The sequence below is a fragment of the Leopardus geoffroyi genome, chromosome B3 (assembly GCF_018350155.1).
Source record: "Leopardus geoffroyi isolate Oge1 chromosome B3, O.geoffroyi_Oge1_pat1.0, whole genome shotgun sequence".
NCBI classification, from domain to species: Eukaryota; Metazoa; Chordata; class Mammalia; order Carnivora; family Felidae; genus Leopardus; species Leopardus geoffroyi.
The window spans coordinates 116,335,013-116,358,771 of NC_059337.1; the positions used below are offsets into that span (position 1 = coordinate 116,335,013).

Consider the following 23,759-nt stretch of genomic DNA (forward strand, 5'->3'; position numbering starts at 1 on the left):
GCAATGTGCCTCTGGTGTTGAGGAAGGGACGGCGTGTGTACTCAATGCTCAAGATTCTTATTTGGCCCCTGAATTTCAGAAATCCTGACCACCTGTATATGTAGCTCAGACGCAGCAGACTGAGTATTGGAAGGAAACTCACTCATTCATTGAATCTTTACTGTTCACTATGCAAATCGAAATCTTCTCTGTTCTCCTCCAAACATGGCACGGGGGCAGTGGGAACTAGGGTTCTAGTCTAGGGTCTGCTGCTCACTTGCTCCGTGACTGTGGACAAGTCACAGCACTCTAAGCCTCCGTTTCCCCAAATGTAAACAGTGGGGGTTGGGCCAGTGCCCTCACAAGTGCTGGACTGTCTAGGATTTTGAAGGCCTTTCGGCGACTCCCCCCACCCGTGTCCCAGCCTCTCTTTCTGGGAGCAGATTTAGGAAAGAGACAAGAAACAAGCTCTCTTTTATTCTAGTTTACTGGTATGTGCTGACAAATAGCCATGAAAAGATCTCAACTAAGATTTCCAAGGCAACCCTTGCAAAGATGGGAGTAAACCGAAATAAGGGACCTCACAGCCTCCCAGGATGATAGAGTCAGAGAGAGGGTCTCTGCCAGAAACCAGGGTAAGTGTTGGAAGCCTATTTAAAATGCCATCTGGCCCCTGGACTCTTAATGGATGTCACAAAATATCACCTGTTACTGCTCTATCTTCCCAGATTATTTCAAAATTCAGACTTCGATTTGGAGCAGGCAACAGTTGCTGGCTAAGTTAATAGCGTCTCAGACAGTTGCTGCCCTTGGCCCAAAGCTAAAGATCCCTCAGGAGTCTGGGGTACGGCCAAGCATTTGGGGATATGGTTCTGGACCTCATGCTCACCCTGAGTCAGAAAGGAGTCAGCTCCTTGCTCAAATGGATCTGCACCCTCAGGCTGTGGAGGCCGCTGGGTCATTGGGAACTTGTGTAGACTCTTCTTTACGCCATTATAGGGAGGAAGGGCTGTAGCCCTGTGTGTGCCAATGAGGATGGGAGGGAAGAGAGAGAACACAGAGGGACAGACACAGGGCAGTGTGGCCTCATGGGAGAGAACTTTACTTAGTATGACAGGATCTAGGTTTGAATCCTGACTCCTCCATTAACCCCAGGCAGGTCCTGACCTCTCTGAGCTTGTTTCCTTTATAGTATGGGAGTGATAATATGCAGCACACAGGACTGTGATGGTGATTGAAATGAAATGACACAGCAGGCGTCATTAAGAAATGATGGCTTGTGTAAATCTAACCCCTACTCCGGTAGGGACCAGGACGGGAAAGTATGTGAGACGGGAGGGACAAAGGACCCTGCAAAGGAGGTTATGGGGGCGTATGGGAAGCAAGTGAGCAAACAGAGGAGGTCAAAAGAGAGGCCAGTGGCTTTAGGGCAGGGGAAGTGACCAAAGTGTAAACTAACAGCCTTCAGTGTGGGTGTTTCGAACCTGGTGCGTTCCTGGGCCCAGGAGGCTGAGTGAACAGGTAACCCATCAGGCTTCCTCTGAAGGGCAGCAGAGCCAGAAGCAAGGGCCGCTGGGACATGGGGTCTGTGCCTACTTGCAGCTTCTCAGGATACAGGTTGGTCCAGGAGACAGAAACTGCTGGGCTCTAGGCAGACGTGTTTCGGCATGAAACTGTATCAGCAAATAAGGTTCGGTTAGAGTCCGTTCTCTGCCATTTTCCATCCTCTACCTCAGCATCCTCTGACCGTCTCTTTGAACTGAATGAGTGGGGTTAGAACCTGGGCTCTCTCACAAGTCAGACCAGTTCAGAGTCTGAGAGCAGAGTGTAGGATTTGCCAGGGAGAGAAGACGGAGAAGACGCATGCTGTGATCAGTTGGGTTCCCTGGGGAGCCTAACAAGCAAGAAAGCTTACTGGCGGGAAGGGGACACGGAGGAAGGCAAGGCCTCCTTGAGAGGAAGACATCTGAGGGAGAGGCTGTGAGGCTGGTAGCCTCAGGCCTGCCCTGTGTGCTCTGTTGTGCCACATGCTGGTGCCAGCTTCCCAAGCTTCCCTCCTGGCGTTCCGTGAGGAAGGCCCTTGGCTTGCACAGGCATCCTGAGAGTGAACACACTAGCAGGCGTGTCCCTTGGACCCTCCTGGTAATCCCCCCTTGCAGGCGGGCCTCCGCCATGATGCCCAGGGCCCTCTCATGGCCCCGGGTCTTCCCAAGTCAGGGCCCCGGGAACAGGCAGTGCTTTCCGCTCAGGACACCCTTCAGAAGGCTTCTCTGCACTCTTCTTTGGAGTCCTACCCCTGCTCTCTTTGAAGACATAACGGGCGGAGGTGATTTTTAACATAGTTTTCCAATTACAAAAGTGAAACGCTGTTAATTGTAGAAGATACTGCAAATAAAAGAAATTCAAAGAAGAGGCAACAACTCACTTGTCATGCAGCCATCCTGTCAACTCTTATCTGTTTGGGTTGATTTCCTCCCAGTCTTTCTTCTGTGTCCGTATAAACATGTATCAGCTAGCCCACTTCAAGGTCCACCTTTCTCTGGTTTATTTAGGAAGGAAGGGGTTTGTCTCATTTGTGCTGGGGCTACTCCCCCCGGGGACCCCTGACTTCCTTACCCTGTCCCTGCAGGATGCCGCTCACTCTCCCCGGGTGTCAGCCAGGGGGCACTTCTTCCCTTTGTGGCCTCTTCCCTTTCACATCCTGGGCTACCACCGCATCAGGCTGTACAGTTACCGAAGGTTGCGGGATCCAAAAGGGTTTACATCTCAAAAACTGAATATTCAAAATTCTTTTTCTTTTTTTAAAAAAATGTGTATTTATTTTGAGAGAGAGAGAAAGAGAGCACGTGCAAGCAGGGGAGAGGCAGAGAGTGAGGGAGAGAGAGAGAATCCCCAGCAGTCTCCACACCATCAGCATGGAGCCCAATGTGGGGCTCGATGTCACGAACCATGAGATCATGACCTGAGCTGAGATCAAGAGTTGGGTGATCCATTGACTGAGCCACCCAGGTGCCCCGACCGCTTAACGTTTTTTTTTTGGCAGGTTCCAACATCCTACCATGTTCCTCGGATTCTTTTCTCCCCTACAAACCTTCTGTTTCTTAGATTCTCCCACTTTCACATTCAGGTCGTTTCACAGACAGAGCAGTTTGCTCACCTTTTTATCCTGCCTTATTTGCCTCCAACTCATCTCTAAGTTTCACCTTACCCACTAGAGCAGTTGGTGAGGGTATTCTTTTTTTTTTTTTTTTTAATGTTTATTTGTTTTGAGAGAGAGAGAGAGAGAGAAAGAGTGCAAGGGGAGGGGCAGGGAGAGAGGGAGACACAGAATCTGAACTCCAGAGCTCTGAGCTGTCAGCACAGAGCCCAATGCGGGGCTCGAACCCACGAACCATGAGATCATGACCTGAGCAGAAGTTGGATGCTTAACCGACGGAGCCACCCAGGAGCCCCTGATGAGAGTATTCTAAAAAAAGGATAATTTCTTCCCTAAGAGGAACTCTGATGACTGCTATTGCAAATTCTCCACCCTGATACACACACACACACAGTTATTTTTCACAAGATTCACGTTGTACTGCACAAATGTTTACAACCTTTATTTTTCCACCGATGTTTTCCACTAAGAATGTCTTTTCAGTGTCATGAAGTATTTTTCTACAGCATGATTTTAATGTCTGTCATGTTCCATTATACCCATGTCCCATTATTTATTTAACCAGTCTTCTACTGGTAGATAGTTTGGTTATTTCCAACACTTTGCTAATATAAACAGTGCTGCCATAGAGAGGCCACAGAAGTGCTCTTTCTGTTATATATGTGCCTGTTAATTAACTTACCCCCAAAATATCTGGTGACATGATGTTTGCACAGGTGCCATGGAAGGATTGTGGGGAAGGCAACAGGAATAGGAGAGAGGATGCTGGGGTCCCAAAGGGATGGCGGGCGAGGTCATCAGACCAGGAAAAGCCTTCTTTAAAGTCCAAAAGGAGAGTAGGATGGGATTTCGGCTTCTGAGATTTCCCTTCATCCTGGCTCAGGATTCCTGACACTAAGCATGACATGTGTCTTGGCCAGGGCCAGCAAGGTAAACATAACTTCAGGCGATGGGTTTCTTCTATTGCTAGGTATATACTTATCATCACATTCCAATTGGCCCAACTGCTCCCCCCACCATTCCCACTTCCAACCCAAGAAAGGGATGTTAATGAAGACTCCAATAAGCATTAATCCTGGCCTACCACCCATTCCTATCCTGTGTGTCTACCACAGTGAAGTCAAGAATGAGAATTAGGGGCCACAGGGAGATAACTTGTCGGTATGCCACCATAGCACCTGAGTGGTTCCCTCATGAACAGGGGTATGTCAAAGGCACCAAAAAGCTGAACTGACCTCAGGCTTTGGCATTACACTCTGTTGAGCAGACTCTGACATCTCTTAAAGGACTACCAACATGAGCCTTCAACGTAAAGGATTTTAGATGGGTTTTTCACCTTAGCTCTCTCACCTGCCATGTTAACACCTAAGTGCTGACCAAGAAAGGCTGAAAAAGAAGAGTGTCAGCTCCTTGAAGGTACCAGTGTCTTTTCAATGCTGTCCATTTTCCTTATGAAGCCCTGGGCATAGGCCGTGATGAATAATTTTTTTAAATTCTTTTGATGTTTATTTATTTTTGAGACAGAGAGAGACAGAACGTGAGTGGGGGAAGGGCAGAGAGAGAGGGAGACGCAGAATCCGAAGCAGGCTCCAGGCTCTGAGCCATCAGCACAGAGCCTGATGTGGGGCTCGAACCCACAAGCTGTGAGATCATGACCTGAGCTAAAGTTGGATGCTCAACCAACTTGAGCCCCCCAGACCCCCTTGATAATTTTTTTTAAAGTTTATTTATTTTGAGAGAAAGAGAGCACGAATGAGTTGGGGAGGGGCAGAGAGCGAGGGAGAGAGAGAGAGGATCCTAAGCAGGCTCCACCCTATCAGCGCTGAGCCTGAAGTGGGGCTTGAACCCACAGACCATAAGATCATGACCTGAGCTGAAGCCAAGAGTCAGACACTTAACTGACTGAGCCACGCAGGTGCCCCGAATATATCTTTTTCAAATAAGTTTACTAAGAGGCCCTGCCCAAATTGTGTGGCAATGGTGAGAGCAGCATCCCTTGTTCAGGCAGCTCTTGAATGTTGGGGACATCCAAGTGAAAAACTCAAAGGGTGGGGAAACAAAGAGCAGCTGGGTCCTGGTGCAAAGTAGGGATCTTCAAAGACAGTTTTGCTAAAACAAAGCAAAGGAAGCCGTTGGCAGTGTGTGTTCCAATCAAATGCGAGCATGTGCTGGATTGGAAAACAGAAGGCCAGAAATGAATGTGAATGGCCCCAGAGGAGACTGAACCCACTGGACAAAGCCACACACTCCTGGCAGTGGGAGCTGCAGCATCACTGGCAGGAGAGCTCGTGTCTGGGCACCAAGCAGGGCAAGGCTGGTGTGAAAAGATACAGCCATCTTCCTGCTCTTACAGTTTCCCAGTGCCTTGGACTCGGAAGAGACCTTTAGAGATCATGGAGTCCAGGTTTCCAGGTCAGCTGGAGTGGAACCAATATGGGACTTGGGTTTAGATGACTCTGGCTCTTTCCTTACAAGTCAGATGGGCTCAGCAAGCCACTTAACTTCCTTAAGCCTCAGCTTCTGGAAACAGGACGAATAATACCTATTTCCCACAGTCATCTTGAAGGTCAAGGGAGTTGTGAAACAAGATACTAACGTTAGGTATTTGCTACTTATCAAGCATACAATGTATGCAAATCACAATGATGTGATTTTGCTGTGGGAGGATTTAAAGATGCCCTACAGAATGCTTGTCTGGAAGGGCAAAGAAGACATGTTTCATGAATAATTGTAATGATGGGCATGATCTGAGTATATGGCTGTGAAAAATCATTTTATTCTCTGGAAAACTAAAGGGTCCACTTGATGACTATACCTGTAGATCTGACCTCATTGGAAAAAAAAGAGTACCCAACAGGAAACCATTACCATCAGGTAGTAGAAACAAACAATGATTTCCCAGCAAGTTAGAAATAGAAGGAAATTACCTGATCTTGATAGTTTCTACCAAACAACTAAAGCTAACACCATGCTACATGATGACAGATTGAATGTTTTCCCTCATGACCCAGTGCACCCTTGGGCATTTGTCCTAGACAAGTGAAAGCTGTCTGTGACTGTTCACAGCAGTGTTATTCACAATAACCAAAACACCAAGAACAGCTCAGATGTCCTTCATCAGATGAAATGGTCAGATGATGGTACATCCACACCGTGGAATACTACTCAGCAGTAAAAGGGACGAACTGTTGATCCATGCAACAACTTGGATGCGTCTCAAGGGGATTATGCTGAGTGAAAAAAAGCCGACTCCCAGAGGCTTCGTACTGTATGGTTCCTTTTATGTGATGCTTTGAGATGACAAAATTTTAGTAAGGAAAAATGGACCAGCGGTTGTCAGGGGTTAAAGAGGAGTTGGGGATACAGGAGGGGTAGAGATGCAGTTATTAAAGGGCAATAGGAGGGATCCTGATGGCAGTGGAACTGTTTTGTAACTTTGAAGGTAGATAGAAGAATCTACATAAGTGATAAAATGGCATATAACTAGACATACACGCACGAGTACAAAGCTGCAAAAATCAATCTGAGGATTGTGTTAGTGTCAGTCTTATGGCCAACACATTATGCTATAGTTTTATAAGATGTTACCATTTGGGGGAGACTGGGTCAAGGGTGCAGGGGAGCTTTATGGATTATTTCTTACACCTGCATGTGAATCTATAGTTACCTCAACAAAAATTTCTGTTAAAAAATAATACGAAGGGGGTTGGTTTTACAAGCACCAGCTAAGGTAGGGGTTGTTTCAGGAAGAAACCAGAGACAGATCATGTCAGCCCTAGGAGGATAACAGTAGACTCTGGATGGAATTGGAGATGGTGGTGGTTTTAGAAGTTAAAAAAAAAAAAAAAAAAAAAAAAGGCTTGGTGGAAACTCTGCACTTAGTTTTGTTTGTTTGTTTGTTTGTTTCCCTCTTTGATGCAGAGAGGGATCTAGAGAGTTATACAGGAAGCTTCCAGATGAGAAGTATACATAAAGAGTGGGCAGTTTGGCACTGTGAGGGCCTCACACTTAGGCCTCACAAGAAGCAGAACTCAGGCCTCAAATCTGTCCAATGAAGGAAACGAGTTAAAATTCGTTATAGGCAGTTGAGCATCCTGGGAAGGCAGTGTGTGTAACACTTGGGAGCACAGTCTCGGGGGCCAGGTGGCTCAGGTTCAAATCCTGGCCCTGACACTTAGTTGTTTGTGACCCTGGGCAAAATGAATGAACTTCCCTGGGCCTCAATTTCCCCATCTAGAGAAGTACTAGAGCCTTAGGTTGTTATCCAGATGAAATGAGTTAATGTTTACAACAGTGCTTGGCCCATTCATACTTAATAAAAGTTATCTGCTCTTAATTTAACTACCCTTCCGGAAGGATGGATGGACACTTCCTCCTGGTACAGGGCTAGATTCTCTTGAGCTTATTATGGACCATTTCAGCCTTCTGCCCTGTTTCCCCATTTCCCTGGCCTGAGCTCCTGTTCTCCAGCGAGAAGTCTCTAGACTCTAAGAAGAGAAGAACCCAAAGTGTCATAAGCTGATCATCTGCCCGAGAACAATTGTTTTCCCACACGTGCAGGTTTTTCTAGCTCTAGGATTGGCCATCTGGGACGTGTGTGCCCTCGAGGGTAATCCTGGAGCTCCTTCCTGCTGTCCTGGGCTCTCAAGGTTTAACCAACTGGTTGATCCCTAAGAAACATACATCCAAAATGCTAGTATATAAAATACCAGCTCAGAAGGTGAAGGCTACCTGCAGGCACCCGCTGGGGACTTACTAAAAATGTGTGTTACTGGGCCTAGCCCTTGGGAATCCACATCACTGGGCATGGGGTCTAGGATCTCCACGTTAAACAAGTTTCCACGGATGATTTAATGAGAAACATTTGTCTGTGGGGTTTTCGTCAGATGTCAGACTTTTTTTCATCCTGCCAGCAAGCCTTCAAGGAAAAGGTAGATAGCGGGGCGCCTGGGTGGCTTAGTGGATTAAGCATCTGGCTTTGGCTCAGGTCATGATCTCACAGCCTGCGAGTTTGAGCCCCTTGTCGGGCTCTGTGCTGACAGCTCAGAGCCTGGAACCTGCTTTGGCGCGGCTCCCTCTGTCTTTGCCCCTTTCCCCACTCACGCTCTGCTCTCACGGGCTCTCTCTCTCTCTCAAAATAAATAAACGTTTAAAAAAAATTTTTTTTTTAAGGAAAAGGTAGATAGCAACCATAATTATCTCTATGTTTACCCACTTCAAAGTTGAGACCCTGAGAGGTGACGTGTTTTAACCCAAGGACACACGCGTGAATGCCACTGCTGGGAACACCGTCGCATCAACTAACTCAGAGGCACTGAAACTGACCAGCAGCTTGTCTGCTAAAAACACTTCTGACTTCCCTGCTCCCCCCCACCTGCCAGACTCTCTATTGCTCTATAGAGTCAGGAGCTGACTTATTAATTTTCCTGCCACGCTGGCATTTAGAGCTCCTAGCTCTCCTGGATTATTGGGGCTGCAGAGGAGCTCAGTGACTTTGGGTCCAGCCCCACCCCATCCATAAAGCTGTCAGCCAGATACTGACTATGGAACCTGCTCATCCATCCTCGATGAGGGAGCAGGTGCAGACAGCACTACTGTTTGTGGTTGGGTGTGTAGAGGGGTAGAACCACCTGTTGACTCAGAGGCTGTCCCGGGTGTAAGCGAGGAGAAAATAGGCCCGGAGCCCCACTCCATTCATTCCCTTAAGCCCCCTTTTCTGGCTGCAAAGCTACTTTTGGAATGTTCTCTGCATATACCCATCCACTCCCAGTAGAGAAGACCCACCTCTGAAAGGAAAACCGGTAGGGAAAACCAAGCCTCAGACCTGGGTTTGGGGAGCATTGGGGGCACGTGTGAGTTTATATACATTCAGGCCATGAAGCAAAACCGAGAAATCAAAAGAAATCAGGGTTTTCAGAACTCTGAACTCCAGCATTTGTGTATGTAGAGGAGAAAATCAGCGCTTTCATGGAGAGGTGGAACTGGGGTGGGGGTGGGGTTGGTCATTCCAGTCCTGGATACGGAGCCACATGCGTAAAGTTTCCGTCGTTTCACTGCCCAGGCCGCATTCTCACAGCTCTGTCATAGAAAGACCCTCTAAATCACCCTCCAGAATGTCTCTGACCCATCTTGAAAATTTGCTTTAAATCCGGCTTGAGCTCTGGGTATGTATGTGTCATACCCTGTGTGTAGGACTCAAAATGGAAATGTTCTCTGACGAATGTACATGTTGCTGGGGAAACCATGTTTGACAAATGGCTTCCTAAAGAGCTGGCGCTTATGAGAATCGGTTTCTGTGCCCAGCACCGTGTGAAGCACATACCATACGTTAATTTTCTCATTTTCTCATCACAAGTGTTCCCACAAAATAGATATTATTATCTCCACTTAATACATAAGAAGAATGAGGCCGAGGGAGATTAAGTAACATGCTCAAGGGCCTGGGCTACTAGGTGGCAGAGCTTGGATTGCAGCCCAGTCCTGGATCTCCAGATCGAGCAATTGATGTTCAGCCAGGACACCCCAGAACTGGCACAACGGCACAATACTATATGCCTGTCCGGATAGGTTATGACCTATCCCGGTCGTTAAATATTCCGAATGTCACCTCCGTCCCGATCCAGACTCCATCCACTTTACGGCTATGCCGTGACCCCTTAAAAATAAATTCGAAAACCAAATAGTTTGGTCCACTTTTGGGAGATTTCCCCCCACTAATGTAATGGCCACTCCCTGAGCCCACGTCTCAAAGGGATGAGCAGTAAGGTGTATTAGTTTCCTAAGGTCGCCATCACAAAGCAGCACAAAGTGTGGCTTAAGATAACAGAAGTCTTGGGGCGCCTGGGTGGCTCAGTCGGTTAAGCGTCCGACTTCAGCTCAGGTCACGATCTCACAGTCCGTGAGTTCGAGCCCCACGTCGGGCTCTGGGCTGATGGCTCGGAGCCTGGAGCCTGCTTCCGATTCTGTGTCTCCCTCTCTCTCTGCCCCTCCCCTGTTCATGCTCTGTCTCTCTCTGTCTCAAAAATAAATAAACGTTAAGATAACAGAAGTCTTGTCACAGTTCTGGAAGCTAGGAGGGCAAGGCCAAGGTGTTGTTCACGTTGGTTCCTTCTGAGAGCTGTGAGGGAGTAGTCAGTTCCATGTCTCTCTCCTAGCTTCTTGTGGCCTAGGTTCCTTGGCTTGTAGATGGCCGCCTTCTACCTATGACTTTTCACATCGTCTTTCCCATATGTGTGTCTGTCTCTGTGTCCAAATTTCTCCTTTTTCTAGAGACACCAGAACCCTGTATTGATGGGCCCTGTATTGAATTAGGGCCCATCCTAGTGACCTCATGTTGACTTGATTACCTCTGTAGAGACCCTTTCTCCAAATAGGATCATATTCTAAGGTATTGAGGATGAGGACTTATCTTTTGGAGAAGTCACAATTCAACCCATAAAGTGGGGCAACCTCCTTCTCCTCACTCCCGGCCCCAATCCGGTCTTTCCTTCCCTCCCATCCAGTCCATGCTTCCCTTCTGGGCAGCTGGTAAGGACAAACTATAGCAGATCAGTTGTAAGAAGAAAACCAATGACTGCATGAACTTGTCCTTCCTTCTCTCATCCAGCTTCCCTTCATCTCATGCCAGTGAGTGGCACTTTGCCCAGGCAGTCACTATGCCCTGCGTGCACCAGGAAAACCAAAAACAAAACAGGTGCCAGAGCCAGGAGAACCTGACATGTTTTAGCCTGAGGTCTCAGTGTGGCTGCTTTGGAGAACATCAAACATATGATTTCCTCTGTTCGAGTGCACGGCTGGGCCATGGGGTTCTTTCGGTTGCCGATTCTCTTTTTCCTACCACAGACCCCTTTGTGGAGTAAAGAAAGCCTGCCAGCTCCTTTTATAAAAGCATACTCTAACCACCCAAGGTTGGCAGTGGAAGCGGAATCTCCACATACAAGGGATGGTTGGACATTTATAGCCCAATTTTTGTCCCCCCCAATTTACCTTTCTCTTGTAACTTGTACTGTCTACAACTTCTGTCACCATTATGGGCCTGGGGAAGGCTTTTCTCTTCTAGAACTTCTTCCCAACCATTAGAAACTTGTCTTAATTCTCCACAGCTTGGTTGATGCAGGGCTGCAGCATTTGTTTAAACATGTCAGAAGACTCAGAGACCGGAAGGTTAATAACATTTCTTTCAAAAGGGTTTCCGGGTGTGATTGTCTGGGAACTCAGGGCTATCTTTACATGTCCACCGTGGACACGGCTTCCCACTTTGCACCCCTTCTGCCACCACATGACTACGTCTTTGGATCCAAATATATACTCAGAGTGGAGGCCACAGACGGGAACAAGCTTCCTCTCCATCCAGCATGAGGCCTGCCTTCCCAAGTTCACAGCCTCCTCTGCTGAGACTGACTGATGGTGGCTGAACTTACTCCCTTCAGGGAAGATCCTGCCCCGGTCCATGGCCTTGGGAGACCACATAATCCAATCTCTATGTGGAAAAAAAAAATCTCCACATAGAGGGAGATTTGTTTTACAGAAGCCCTTTGGATCTCTGCCCTACCACTCCTGAGTGCCATCCCCAACAGAAGATACCTACCATAAGTCACAGGGAGACAGAATTCCTTTCGAAGAGGAACCAATGAAACAATGGCATCTTTCTGTTAAGTGGCAACCATTTGTATTCATAGGCTGTTAGACTGCAATGGAGAGCACAGATTATTCAGCCAAGTGGAGGCCCCTCCCTTTACAGATAGGAAACTGAGGCCCAGAAACGGAAAGCGATTTTCATACTGTTGGCTAATGGCAAAAGTGGGACTAGAATCCAGTTTTTCTGATCCCCAGCCCAGTACTCTAAAATATTGGCCCATTCCATATAGCAGAGCACTTAGACTGTCGTATTGTAATTCACATGGAGACCAGGTTACGACAACGTGGAAGAATACTTCTGAATCATCAGTGAACCCAAAATGACAGTCTTAGCCCTCCTGGATGAAGGGCTTTAACTACACGAATGTGACAGCAGAGGGAAAATATTTCAGAGGTTCCCTAATGTTCTATCTCCTGGTTGCCTCTTAAACTGATCCCCCTCCCCTGTCTTTCTGCCTCCACTTGAGCCAACCTAGTCAAACCGTTTCTTCATCCCAGGTGACTAATAACAAAGTCCCAGATCCTAAACACAGTCCAGAAGGGTCTGGGTGTCCTGGTTTCATCTTACTTTTCCAGCTTTTTTAGAAAAATGTTTTTATTTTTGAGAGAGAGAGAGAGAGAGAGAGAGCATGTGCATACATGAGTGGGGGGAGGGACAGAGAGAAGGTGACAGACAATCTGAACAGGTTCTGCACTTTCCACACAGATCCTGAGGGGGGGCTTGAACCCACGCACCTGGAGATCATGACCTGGGCGGAAGTACGACGCCCAACTGACTGAGGCACCCAGGTGCCCTCACCTTTCCTTCCTTTTACCCATCCTTTCCGTCTCTCTGTTCCAAGCAGGTGTGGTTCCCCAGAACTCCTCAAATAAGTCATTTGCCCCCCCATCTCTTTCTCTAACAGAGAAAAGAAAAAGTTCTGCCTAGAAAGAAAAGAAGAAGAAAAAGATTCTGCCTAGACAGCTTTTTCTCCTTTCCACCCCCGAGATCACTGGTTCTCCAACAGGGGGGAGTTTTACCCCCCACAGGACATTTTGCAATATCTGGAGACATTGTTTTGTTCTCACAACTGGCATCCAGTGGGTAGAAGCCAGGGACGTTGCTGAACATCATACAACACGCAGGGCATTCCCCCACGACAGAAAATTATCCAGCCTAAGATGTTTTAGTGCTAAGTTGAGGAACAATCAGTCTTCAGAGCTTCACTTAAATACCACTTCTTCCATGAAGTCCTCCCATGATACTGTATATTGGTTGAGGTCCCTTCCCCCTCAGTATGTTCCCACTCTTCCCTTCTCCTTCTCCATCTTGGCACATGGGAGTATCTGAGATCATGGAACCCGTGCCTTCCCCACCAGCCCATTAGCTCCAGGACAGAGTAGGTGTTTGGTTCACTACTGATCCCAGGGCCCAGTGCAGTTAGGGATTGCTTTTTGCCTTATTGACCCTACCACACAGAGAAAGGTGGTTTACGCAGGTGACGTGGCTTTTACCAGGGCTTACTTGGGTTTTGGAGGGCTTCAAACACAGACCCACAGATACCCATGGTCAAGAGCACAGTCTGGCAGAAGTGGGTAAATATCATAATTCTACCACCTCCTAGTTGAGTGACTTTCAGTAAGTTACTTAATTTCTCTGCAACTGGGTTTCATCATTTGTAAAAGAAGCATAAAAATAGAACCTGGTTCATGGTTACCGTGAAGATGAAAAGGTGTGGTATACGTAAGGTACTGAGCACCATCTCTGACATGGGGTAAGGGATTAACCACTAAGAGGAAGAAAGGGCCGTGGGATAACGTGACCCATTCTAAAAGTCCACCATAATCCCCAGGCCCTGGGTGGTGGGCATAGCGACGTGGAAGGAACATCAGGAGACTGCCGATCAACCTCTCCTGAACTCTCTCCACTCCTTAGAGTGTGCCTACAAACATCCCCTCTTACCTCTCCCTTGGGCTGGTTATATGAACCCTAAATAGCTCCCCACCAAACTAGAGGGGTGCCTAAAAATCACCTATAGGTAGGGCTGCAGGCAGCTTTCCAGACTGCCTCTTTCCCCTCCCTCCTGGACCCTCTTAAGAGCTCTGGCTTGGCACCCCAGGTTTCTCCTCTGGATCCCACCTCTCTGGCCAGCCTTCAGTCTGCAGCCCATTTAGACCCAACTCTAGCTTTCTCTGTCTTCCTGGGCTCCGCTGGGGCCCCACCCCCTTACCAGCCTGGCCCCACCTCCCACCCGGTCTGAACCCTGGTCCACAGTCAGGTATCACAGTTCCCACCGGATCTGGCTCTGCAGGGGAATTTGCAACATTTGCATGGAACGATTCCCAGAATTTGATTGCTATCCTTCCTTTTGCCCCGGAGGAGGAGGATCTTTTCCATTCCCAGCCCTCTTTGCTTCCTTTCCCCAACACCCCACCCTCATTTTAGACATTCAAAAGCTGTTTTTAAAAGAGACAAAGGTCCACTTCCTACGCTGCTCAGGTCAGCAAACAGAAGTGTCCATCTGAAGATGGACGGCTAGATGGGAAGAGGGCGGCCCCGCCCGGGCAGTGAGGATGCCAAATGAGGCACGTGGGAGCCCAGACAGGAAATCCTTTAGCTCTGGGAGCAGGTGTGGGAGCCGAGTCCCACACGGGTAGCCATGCACAGGAACCCCCTTGAGAGAAACCCCTCCCTGTCCACAGAGCCCTGTGAGCAGCAGGGCGGACTCCCAACAGGGGTCCCCACAGCTGATGGAGGAGAGGAGGAGGCTGGTGGCAGGAGCTCCGCCGGATGGACCCCTGGCCACCAGCCATCCTGGTTCTCTGTGACCCAAGCCACCCACTCCCAAGGGACTAGCAGGCCTGTCACTTCTGTCAACTCCTTTGGCTTTCTGCCCCCGGGGTGGGGGGGGGGGCCTGTGGAACCTGATGGGTCAGTTTCTAGATCTAGGCTGACTCTTTCCACTTCCTGGTTCTCACACCTTCAACTTGAGAGAGACTGTGTGGTGCCCCTCCCCCTCAGCCTACAAGAGGGATGTGGTTTTTTTTTTGCTTTGGGGTTTTATTTTTGCCCAGAATGCCCAGTGAAAGGGCATTAGGTCTCCTACTCAGCAATTCTGACCCCTGGGAGGTTGTTTAAAGGATCAAAACAGCTGAAGTTAGACCCCTGAAGATTTCAATCACTGACTTGTCTCCATCCCAAAGAGACAATGCTTCGTCTCATGTACGATAAATGGGGGCACAAGGCCTGGAGGTCCGCATTCTCCCACCACCACCCACTCTGGTCTTGGCGGGAAGAGCACTTTTGTTTCCTACGTCTCTTTTTATTCTCTCTTAATTCACTTCAAAGAAGCAGACAGGTGTCTTTCCCCCTGCCCTGCATCCCATTTTTTGGCAATCCCTCCGTCATGTGTAAGACAATCTTTGCTCAATGCCTACTAAACATTTGAGTGATCGCATGGAGGGGGAGGTAGCTAGCTCAGCAGGGCTGGGAGTAGGGTGAGGCAGGGAGGCCCCTGGGCACACGAGGAAAGAGGGCATCACTCTCCAGGTTCTCACACGCTTCCTGACCCTGACCCTGACCCTGACCCTGACCCTGGCCCTCTGGCTGATTTCTGGTGAGAGAAAGTTTCAAGGAGAGATGATTTACTCAGAGATGGCTGATAGAGAATAGGAATGGGCCCCACCATGGGTACCTGCCAGCCTCAGCAGGGACACGGGGCCTCGCGGGTCCAGAAGTGTGCCCTGTACAAGCTGGGCACTGGCCCATCAAAAGGTCCCTGCTCCCAGGAACTGCAAAGACAAATTCGTATGAAAGGGAACTTGAAGAAAGTCAGAGGCAGTTGTCCCTGAAGGGGTGCAGGGTTGAAAAGAATTGTAAGAATATTAAATAACACCTTGGGTACTTACTGTGTACCAAGCCCTGTGTTAAATACTTTATGGCCATTATTTTAGAAAATCCCCTCACCAACTCAATAAAGAACTTGGGCTGTGGAGCCTGGCAGCTTAGATTTAAATTTCAGCCTTGCCTCTCTCATGTTATGTGACCTTGGGAAATGACCTGATCTTTCTGGGCCTCAGCTTCCTCATCTGTAAAATGGGAAGAAGAGTAGGACCTACCTCGTGGTATCCCGAGGATCATGTCAGGGAATACAAGCAGTGACACAAGCGCCCCGCACAAGGTGAGCACTTGACAAGTATTAGCCACAGTTAGTATTGTTATTGCTTCTTGGAGCTTATTCCTAGGGCTGCCACAACAAAACAAAAGTCTCGTAAGCTGGCGGCTTAAACGATGGAAATTTCTCGCGTCAGAGTTCCAGATCAAGGTGAGGGCTGTGAGGGAGAATCTGCCCCATGCTTCTCTCCTACTTTCTGGTGACCTCAAGCATTCCTTGGCTAATAGATGGCCATGTTTTCCCTGTGTCGCTTCATGTCGTCTGAGCTCCGTGTGTTTCTGTGTCTGTGTCCGAACTTCCCCTTGTCTTCGTCTGTTTGGGCTGCTGTAACAATAGCATGGACCAGGTGGCTCTAACAACACAATTATTCCTCACAGTTCTGAAGGCTGGGAAGTCCAAGATCAAGGTAGTGGATTTGGTGTCTGGTGAGAGTCTGCTTCCTAGTTCACAGACGGCCATCCTCTCGCTGTGTCCTCACGTGGCAGAAGGGGCAAGGGAGCTCTCTAAGGTCTCTTCTAAGACACTAATTCCAGTCATGAGGGTGCCACCTTCATGACCTAGACATCTCCAAATACCATCTCACCGGGGACTGGTTTCAACACATGAATTTGGGGGGGGGGGGGACATAGACATTCAGTCTATAGTGTGTTTTTTTATAAAGACTCCGGTCATATTGGATTAGGACCCACTCCAACGACCTTACTTTAACTTGATTACCTTTTTTGTAAAGGTCCTATTTCCGAATAAGTCACATTCTGACGTACTGGGAATTAGGATAGGACTCCAACGTATCTTTTTGGAGGGGACACAGTTCGACCCATAATGCCACACCAGGTAACTCACTTAAGGTCACACAGCTTGCTGGTCATGAAACTGAGTCCGAGGACCCTGGATTATTTGATGACAAATCCCATGTGAAGCCCCAACACGGCTAAACCTTTTCTGGGCAGGGAGAAAGAACCAAAGAGAGACATTCTGAGTCTGCTGTGTTGATGATTTTTCCCTTCCTTTCTCTCTTCCTCTGTAGCCTGCCTGCTCCAGGCCGAGCTGGTAAACTATGAGCGAGTCAAAGAGTATTGCCTCAAAGTCCTGAAGAAAGAAGGAGAGAACTTCAAGGCCCTTTACCGGTCTGGTGTGGCCTTCTACCACCTTGGAGACTATGACAAAGCCCTCTACTACCTGAAAGAAGCAAGGACCCGACAGCCGACAGGTAAAGAAGGCGACAATTGCTTTGTTTTCTTACCGTCACCCCCACCCCCCCGGCCCCGCTGGCAGCTCCTGAGGCCTTCTCTTGGCGGTGCTCAGCTCCCTTGCTAGCACAGCCCAGTGTGGGCCAGGACCTGGAATAAGGAGAGTAAACAGTCCGTGCATTTGCCTGGGGTCTGGGTTCCAGGGAGCTTGGGCACCTGTTTCAAATAGAATATGGAATTCTTTGTTTTTTTTGTTTTTTGTTTTCCAACCCAGGACCCAGCTCTTTTCACTTACTCAATAAATACACACTGAATTTTTAGTGCGTGCCACAGTTTGTGCTGGGCGCCAGGGATGTGACTGAGAAGGTATAGTCCCACCTTGTGAGGATCTCACGCTCCACTTGGCGAGACAGAATACGAATGGATGCTCTTGGCGCTAGGCTCAGCATCTTACGGGAAGTATGCTCTGACTTCTCTGGTCAAGTGCCGTTTCTTAGAACCTGCATTACCTGGACCACCCACTTAAATTCATATCCACCAGCTCAGCCATGCATTCATTCCACGGATATTTATTGAGCGGGTCCAATGGGTCAGGAAGTATTGCGTAGATAGCAAACCAAAGGAAGCTGCTACCTTCCAAGAGTTTCTTACGTTATGACAGAGGAAGATGGACAGTAAACAAATGGACAGATAATGTAATATTTAGTAGTGGTTAAGTGCTAGGAAGACAATAAAGCAGTGTAAAAGAATCAGGAGTAAAGGGGGTGCTGTTTTAGTCCAGGTCGTCAGGAAGAGCCTCTTTGAGGAGGTAACCGGTGGCATTACTATGTTTGCCTTGAGTTTGACTTGATGTTGCCATGGTTGTTCACGTGGCTGATTTTTTAAAAAATGCGATTCTCCTTCAAAAAGACTTTAAGACCCTCAGGACCAATTTGCCAACATCCAGATGTATACTTTTCTCCCCATAGTTCGAAAGAACACCCATATCTTTCCTTTTATGTGCTGTTGATTTGTTTTCTGCATATGAATTGTGTTCTATAGCGCAGACTAAGGGAGACGTGAGGATGAAGAACCAGACTCGTTTAACAGAATTTTCTTGGACGCTTCTATATGCCAGCACCGTTCTAGATGCTACCGCTGGCATTTTTGAGTAGTAGACAACATCCATTTCTGCTTCCTGAAGTGTCGCATCCCAGGCAGCCCCGAAGCCCTTGTATTGCGGCGCGCGTAGAGCTAGGTGGCTGTTCCCTGCCATGCCCAGTCACTAATTCAATGCCTGACATTGGGGGGGGGGAAATGCCCCATTTGTGGCGAGGTGGTGCCTGACCTTACTGATCAAGACAAATATAAGACAATGAAGCAGAGTCATTTTAAACTCTTCGATTGGAAAACATTTACATTCCCTCAATATGTATCGCTCATTGGATGAAGCGCTTTTAGACTTACCTATTTTGGTCCTCGCAACAATTTTATGAAGAAGGCATCATGATCCCCAGGGGAGGCAGGCTGCCGAGTCAGGTGCACCACTTACCGCACGTCTCCTTGGGTGTCTTAATCTCTCCAGGGCTCAGCTCTCCCTTTTGTCACGGTGAGGATGATGCCAGGTACTCGAGATGATTGTAATGAGGGTTAAATGGATAATGAAGGTAGCAAGCGCGGCCCAAAGTAGGCATTGGAAAAATGGAGGCTGTTTCCTGCGGATGAGACATGAGGCTCAGAGAAGTTGGTAACTTGCCTGAGGTGAAACTCCAGAGTCTCCACCAGCTGTGCTGACTCAGCACCACTGGGATCTGCTGCTGCCTGGGAGTAAGTGGAGGGAGTTCCCCGCTCTCCTCTCCTTCCCGTCTGCCCCCTGGGTCCCAGTGACCCGTCCACATTCGGTAGGGGTGATGGAGGGGAGGCCGGACTCCTGGTCGCCCCCTCAGGCTCCGTGATCTGCAGACACAGCTTTGACCTGAATCTGCGTAGAGACCCCACAGTTCCCCCACCACGAGTTCCCTAAGGTGTGCTTTTGTCCTCGCAGACACCAACGTGATCCGGTATATCCAGCTGACAGAGATGAAACTCAGCAGGTGTTCCCAGAGAGAGAAGGAAGCCATGTAACCAGAGCACCTCCCTAGAGCTGCACCTGCGCCAGACCTGGGACTTCAGGCGAAGAGCCCGATGAGGAGCCCCTCCTGGGTTTTGTTCCCTTCTCCCCACTTCTTCCGGCTCCCCCTCCTTCCTCCTGCTACTCCTCCACGATCTGTCTGCTCCCGGTGTGAAGAGAAGGAGACACACAGTTTGGGAATCTGGTCGGTTGCCCGCAATGGAGCGTCCCCTTCTCTAGTAGGTCAGCTACTGAGAGGGACCTCACTTCTTCGGGGACAGCTGGAGAGGACTTTTACGGGCTGGGAATGTTGTTGCAGCCTTGACTTTGGCCAGTGCTTCTGACGGAGGCAGAGCCTGGTAGGTGTACCGTCCCAGAGGCAGCAGGCACGGAGACCACGGGCTGGACCCCTCCACACTTTCCCGACACGCCAGAGCATCTCCAGGCAACCGTGTCGAATGCGGCGATGAGACAAACACCAGAAGCATCGGTTAAGCCAACAGACCCTGAATTTGTACACTGGATTCCCCACCCCGACCCCCCGTAACCTCAGCCCCTGCCTCCCTCCCTCACTTGTTGTCTCGGCTTTCTTCTCTCCCCACCCTTGGGGATCTGAGACTCTGCCAGGTTTCACATGCCACTGAGGCCCACTCTCAGTGCCCTCTGGTGACCACACATACCATTCTGCCATACTCCCACCCAGCAGGCAGCTGTGACAGCAGAGGGGCAGGGTGAAGTGGGCCCGGGGCCGACCGCATAGGTGACGGAGGGGAGGGGAGGGGAGCTGACGTCTAGGGGAAGGAGCATTGTATGGACTGGGGATCGAACTGTGGACCGAGTGTAAATAAAGATACATTAACGGGCAGCAGTTCCTGTCATTTCTGTTGGGAGCGGCCCACTCTCTCACTGTCCCTCCCTCCCCCAACTCTCAGAGCTACTTCCAGCCGAGCAGGACTGGCTTCCCCCACAGCAATGGGCCGTTTGTCCGGTGGTGAACAATGTGGGCCGCCGCCTTTGTGCAGTAGAGTGGGCTGGTGTCGTGGAGACTGCCCAGGGACTTGGCTTTGTGGGAACTTGCACGGCCTCCTTGTGATGAAATTATCTGGACTCAATATCTAGCACATAGAATGTGTTCAACAAATATTTGCTGAATGAATAAATTATGACTGCAGACTGGCTCCCTCCTGCCTTAAACGAATTTTATCCCAGCCTAGTCTCCCGATATCGACGCTCTTTACGCTATGCCATGTTGCTCCAGTCAAATAAGAAGCATTTACTGAGGGCTTACTGTTTGCCCATCGTCGTGCAATACACTGTGGGACATAGGATGTAGTCCCAGTCTTTAAGGAGGTGGAAGAGTTGAGAAATACTCCTCTGAGATGATCACCACTGACACCTTTAATTTATATGATGCTTTAAATTTTTCAAAGCACTTTCGTGTATTTTTTTGTGTGACTAGTGAGACAATATTGTACAAATTAAAATATATACAGATGCAATAATGTTAATAGTTAGCATTTATTAAATGCACTGTCCTCAGATCTTTACATGTATAATCTCATTTCTTTCATGCAGTTACCCCACGAGACACTATTTCCATTAGGTGGAGAAGGAAACCGAAAACCAGACACAGTAACTATCCCAAGGTTACATGGCCTCAAGTGGCATAGCTAGGATTTGAACCAGGTCTGTCTGACTCCAGAGCTCTAGCTACTAACTACTCTGTAGTCGGTAGTGGGTGCTCTACAAAGTATTCTATTGAGCGGTTACAACCAGTCGAGAGCAGGACAGTGTGTATTAGGTTGAAAAGCCTTGACTGTGCCAATGGTATAGTAGGTACCACACGTGGGCTGCCTCTTGTATTTGGCTCAAGGTTAAAAAAAGGTCCCTAACACTAGCCTCCCCAGTGGTCCGGGCGGGGACGGGCCAGGAAAAGACATCTGAGACCTAGCAGTTATTTCTGCGTATCGTTCATTCTATTTTCTGATGTCAGCACATATCCCAACCCACCTAGCATTCCCCCAGCCATCGGGGAAGATTCACAATTATAGGTAGAGATTGAAAGGAAACACAAAGGTAATTATGGGTTATTTGTGTAATCAGAGGCTCTACCACTAAAGGATCTAATCACCGCTGAGGGGCCCCGGAGCCAGAAGCCCAGGTTATATTCACACAGCTCCTGAAAGGCTTCCGGCCAGGGTTCGAGAAGGTGCTAGGAATCTCTAGCGGGGTTCGCAGTTGCTTGCCGGTAGCTCACCTCTGGGGAAGAGGAGAAGCTGCCACATTCTCCCCCACGCCTACCATATCCTTGCCTCTGCCCTCTTCTTCCAGGGTGGTTTCACATGTTCCCGGCTCAGAGCCATCCCGCAGCATACGCAACATAGGCACGTGTGTAAAACTCCCCTGTTCCCAAGCTTCCAGCCCGGAAGGCTTGTGAGTTGGCCAACTGTTTGTCGGGGTCTGAAGGTTGAGGATGAGGTCAGAGATGGACTGCAGAACCAGTTCCAACCAGCACGGTCATCCTTTGCTCCCTCGTGCCATCAGGAAGGATTTGGACTTAACTGCTCCAACATGGAGCGGGAGAGAGGGTCTTGCCTCATCCAGTAAGTTGGGGCAGGGCTGGACAGGTGGGGATAAGACTGTTGCCATCCTTCTAAAGAGAAATGTGGACAACCAGATTGTCTGGTGATTCACACATACGTGCTTACTGGAGTCCATTCACTGTGACCCAAAGATAAGTGATCCCAAAGTAAAAAGCTGCCTTGGCGGTGTTGTTTGATGTTTGGGGCGGAGGGATTGAGTTTGCTGTGCGTTTGTCCAACAGAGACTTAAGAGTAAGCGAGTAAGCAAAATCAGGTCTATTCACCTCAGCAGACCTTCAGCTTCCTTCTCCCATCCCTCCCCCAAGCAGGGACTGTAATCACATGCTTTGTTTGCAGATGTCCCTGAACTAGACCTGGAGCACTAAACCTGGATGTGACCTGCTTCGTCATCCTGCTTGGACTTTTGTGATAGACTCTTTGGGGTGGGGGGGCGGGGAATTGTACTTTTCTTGTTATTGCTAGGAAAGCCTCACGTGTGTATTGTGGAAAATTTAGGGAGGGCGGGGGAGACAAACGCCAACCCGTCATCCTACCACCCAAGACAAACATAGCTATCCTTTTGGACTCATCGTTAAGTTCTTTTTGGTATAAATGTAGACGTGCCCGTGCAGGGTTGTTTCTTTTTTTAAAGACAAAAACTGGAGTACAGTGTATATACTCTTTAGTAACTTACTTTTCAAAATGTGTATTTCTATTTCGGAATATGTAATACATGCACAGATACAAAATTCAAAAAGGGCAGAAGGCTCTACAGCAAGAAGTAAATCTCCTTTCTACCCTGTCTGCCAGCATCTAGTTCCCTCCAATTACTTGTGCTGTATATCCTTCCAAAAACACTTAGGCATTTTCAAATACATGCGTATATATTCTTTTGTCACACACAAATGGTAGCACATCAGACACACTGTTTTGCATTTTGTACTCCTTCACTTCCTATACCATGGACGAAACATTTTTTGTACGTCTCTCCAACTTTTTCAACAGCACCTCCATTATGTGGATGGGCTCTCATCTGGTAACCAATCTCCTAATAGCGATTACTTTCATTTGTTCTCAATCTTGACTGTAAATAATGTTGCAGCAGACATTCTTGTAGCTAAATTTTGCATACACCGATGGCCATTTCCTTGGGATAAAATCCAAGAAGGAAATTGCTTGGCTACCTTTAAGAATTTTGTTATATGTTGCTAACTGCCCTCCAGAAAGTTTGTACTACACTTTGCACTTCTCCTATTTGCAGACCTGAGAGTGCCCTGTTTCCCGCACCCTCACTAATAGTGGGTATTGTCGCTTATCAAACCTTTCCCAGTTCGGTAGGAAAATAACGGTATGTCAGTGTTATTTGAACTCACGCTTCTTCAATTATCAGTGAATAACATCTTCAAATGCCTACTGACCATTTGTACTTGTTTCTTTGTGATTTTTCTATTTATTTGATATTGCTATGTTTATCTTTATTACCAATTTGTAATTTTATTAAGAATGTTATTTTTGTCAAGAAACATCCCAAATAGGCTTTCCAAGTGCTTTGCTTTCAAATTTTGTTTATGGTGCTTTTTGACACACATAAATTCTTAATTCTGCAACTAATTTGTTTCTCTGTTGCCACCTCCTTCTGCCTGCGGTCCACCCTGTCACTTCTGTGAGAGTTCCTCTTCCAGAACACGGTCTGATTATGTCATTCCACAGCTTAAAAATCTTAAGCATAGCACACAAGGTTCCCTAGGTAATTTCTCCCACTGACTCTTCCAGGCTCCCCTCCTGGTCCTCTTCCAACGGTATCCTATGTTCCACAGTCACACAGCCCCTTGTGATTCTCCAAACTCACTGCTTTGGGTCTCTGGGCCTTTCCATGCTGTTCTGTCTGCCTAGTAGGCCATGCCTCAGCCCTCCAATCCCCTCTTTGTCTTGCTAACTCCTATAGGACTCCACCAAGGCATCACTGCTCAA

General features: G+C 48.3%; 1 protein-coding gene across 1 annotated transcript in view; it reads left to right on the plus strand.

Annotated features, from left to right (window-relative positions):
* Positions 1 to 23,399, plus strand: part of TTC9 (tetratricopeptide repeat domain 9) — a 33,474-nt gene extending 10,075 nt beyond the window's left edge. The window contains exons 2-3 of the mRNA XM_045451393.1: positions 16,955 to 17,137; positions 19,141 to 23,399. Coding sequence (XP_045307349.1) covers positions 16,955 to 17,137; positions 19,141 to 19,220 — 263 coding nt within the window. The 3' untranslated portion in view covers positions 19,221 to 23,399. The remainder of the gene's footprint in view (positions 1 to 16,954; positions 17,138 to 19,140) is intronic.
* Positions 23,400 to 23,759: the final 360 nt, after the last annotated feature.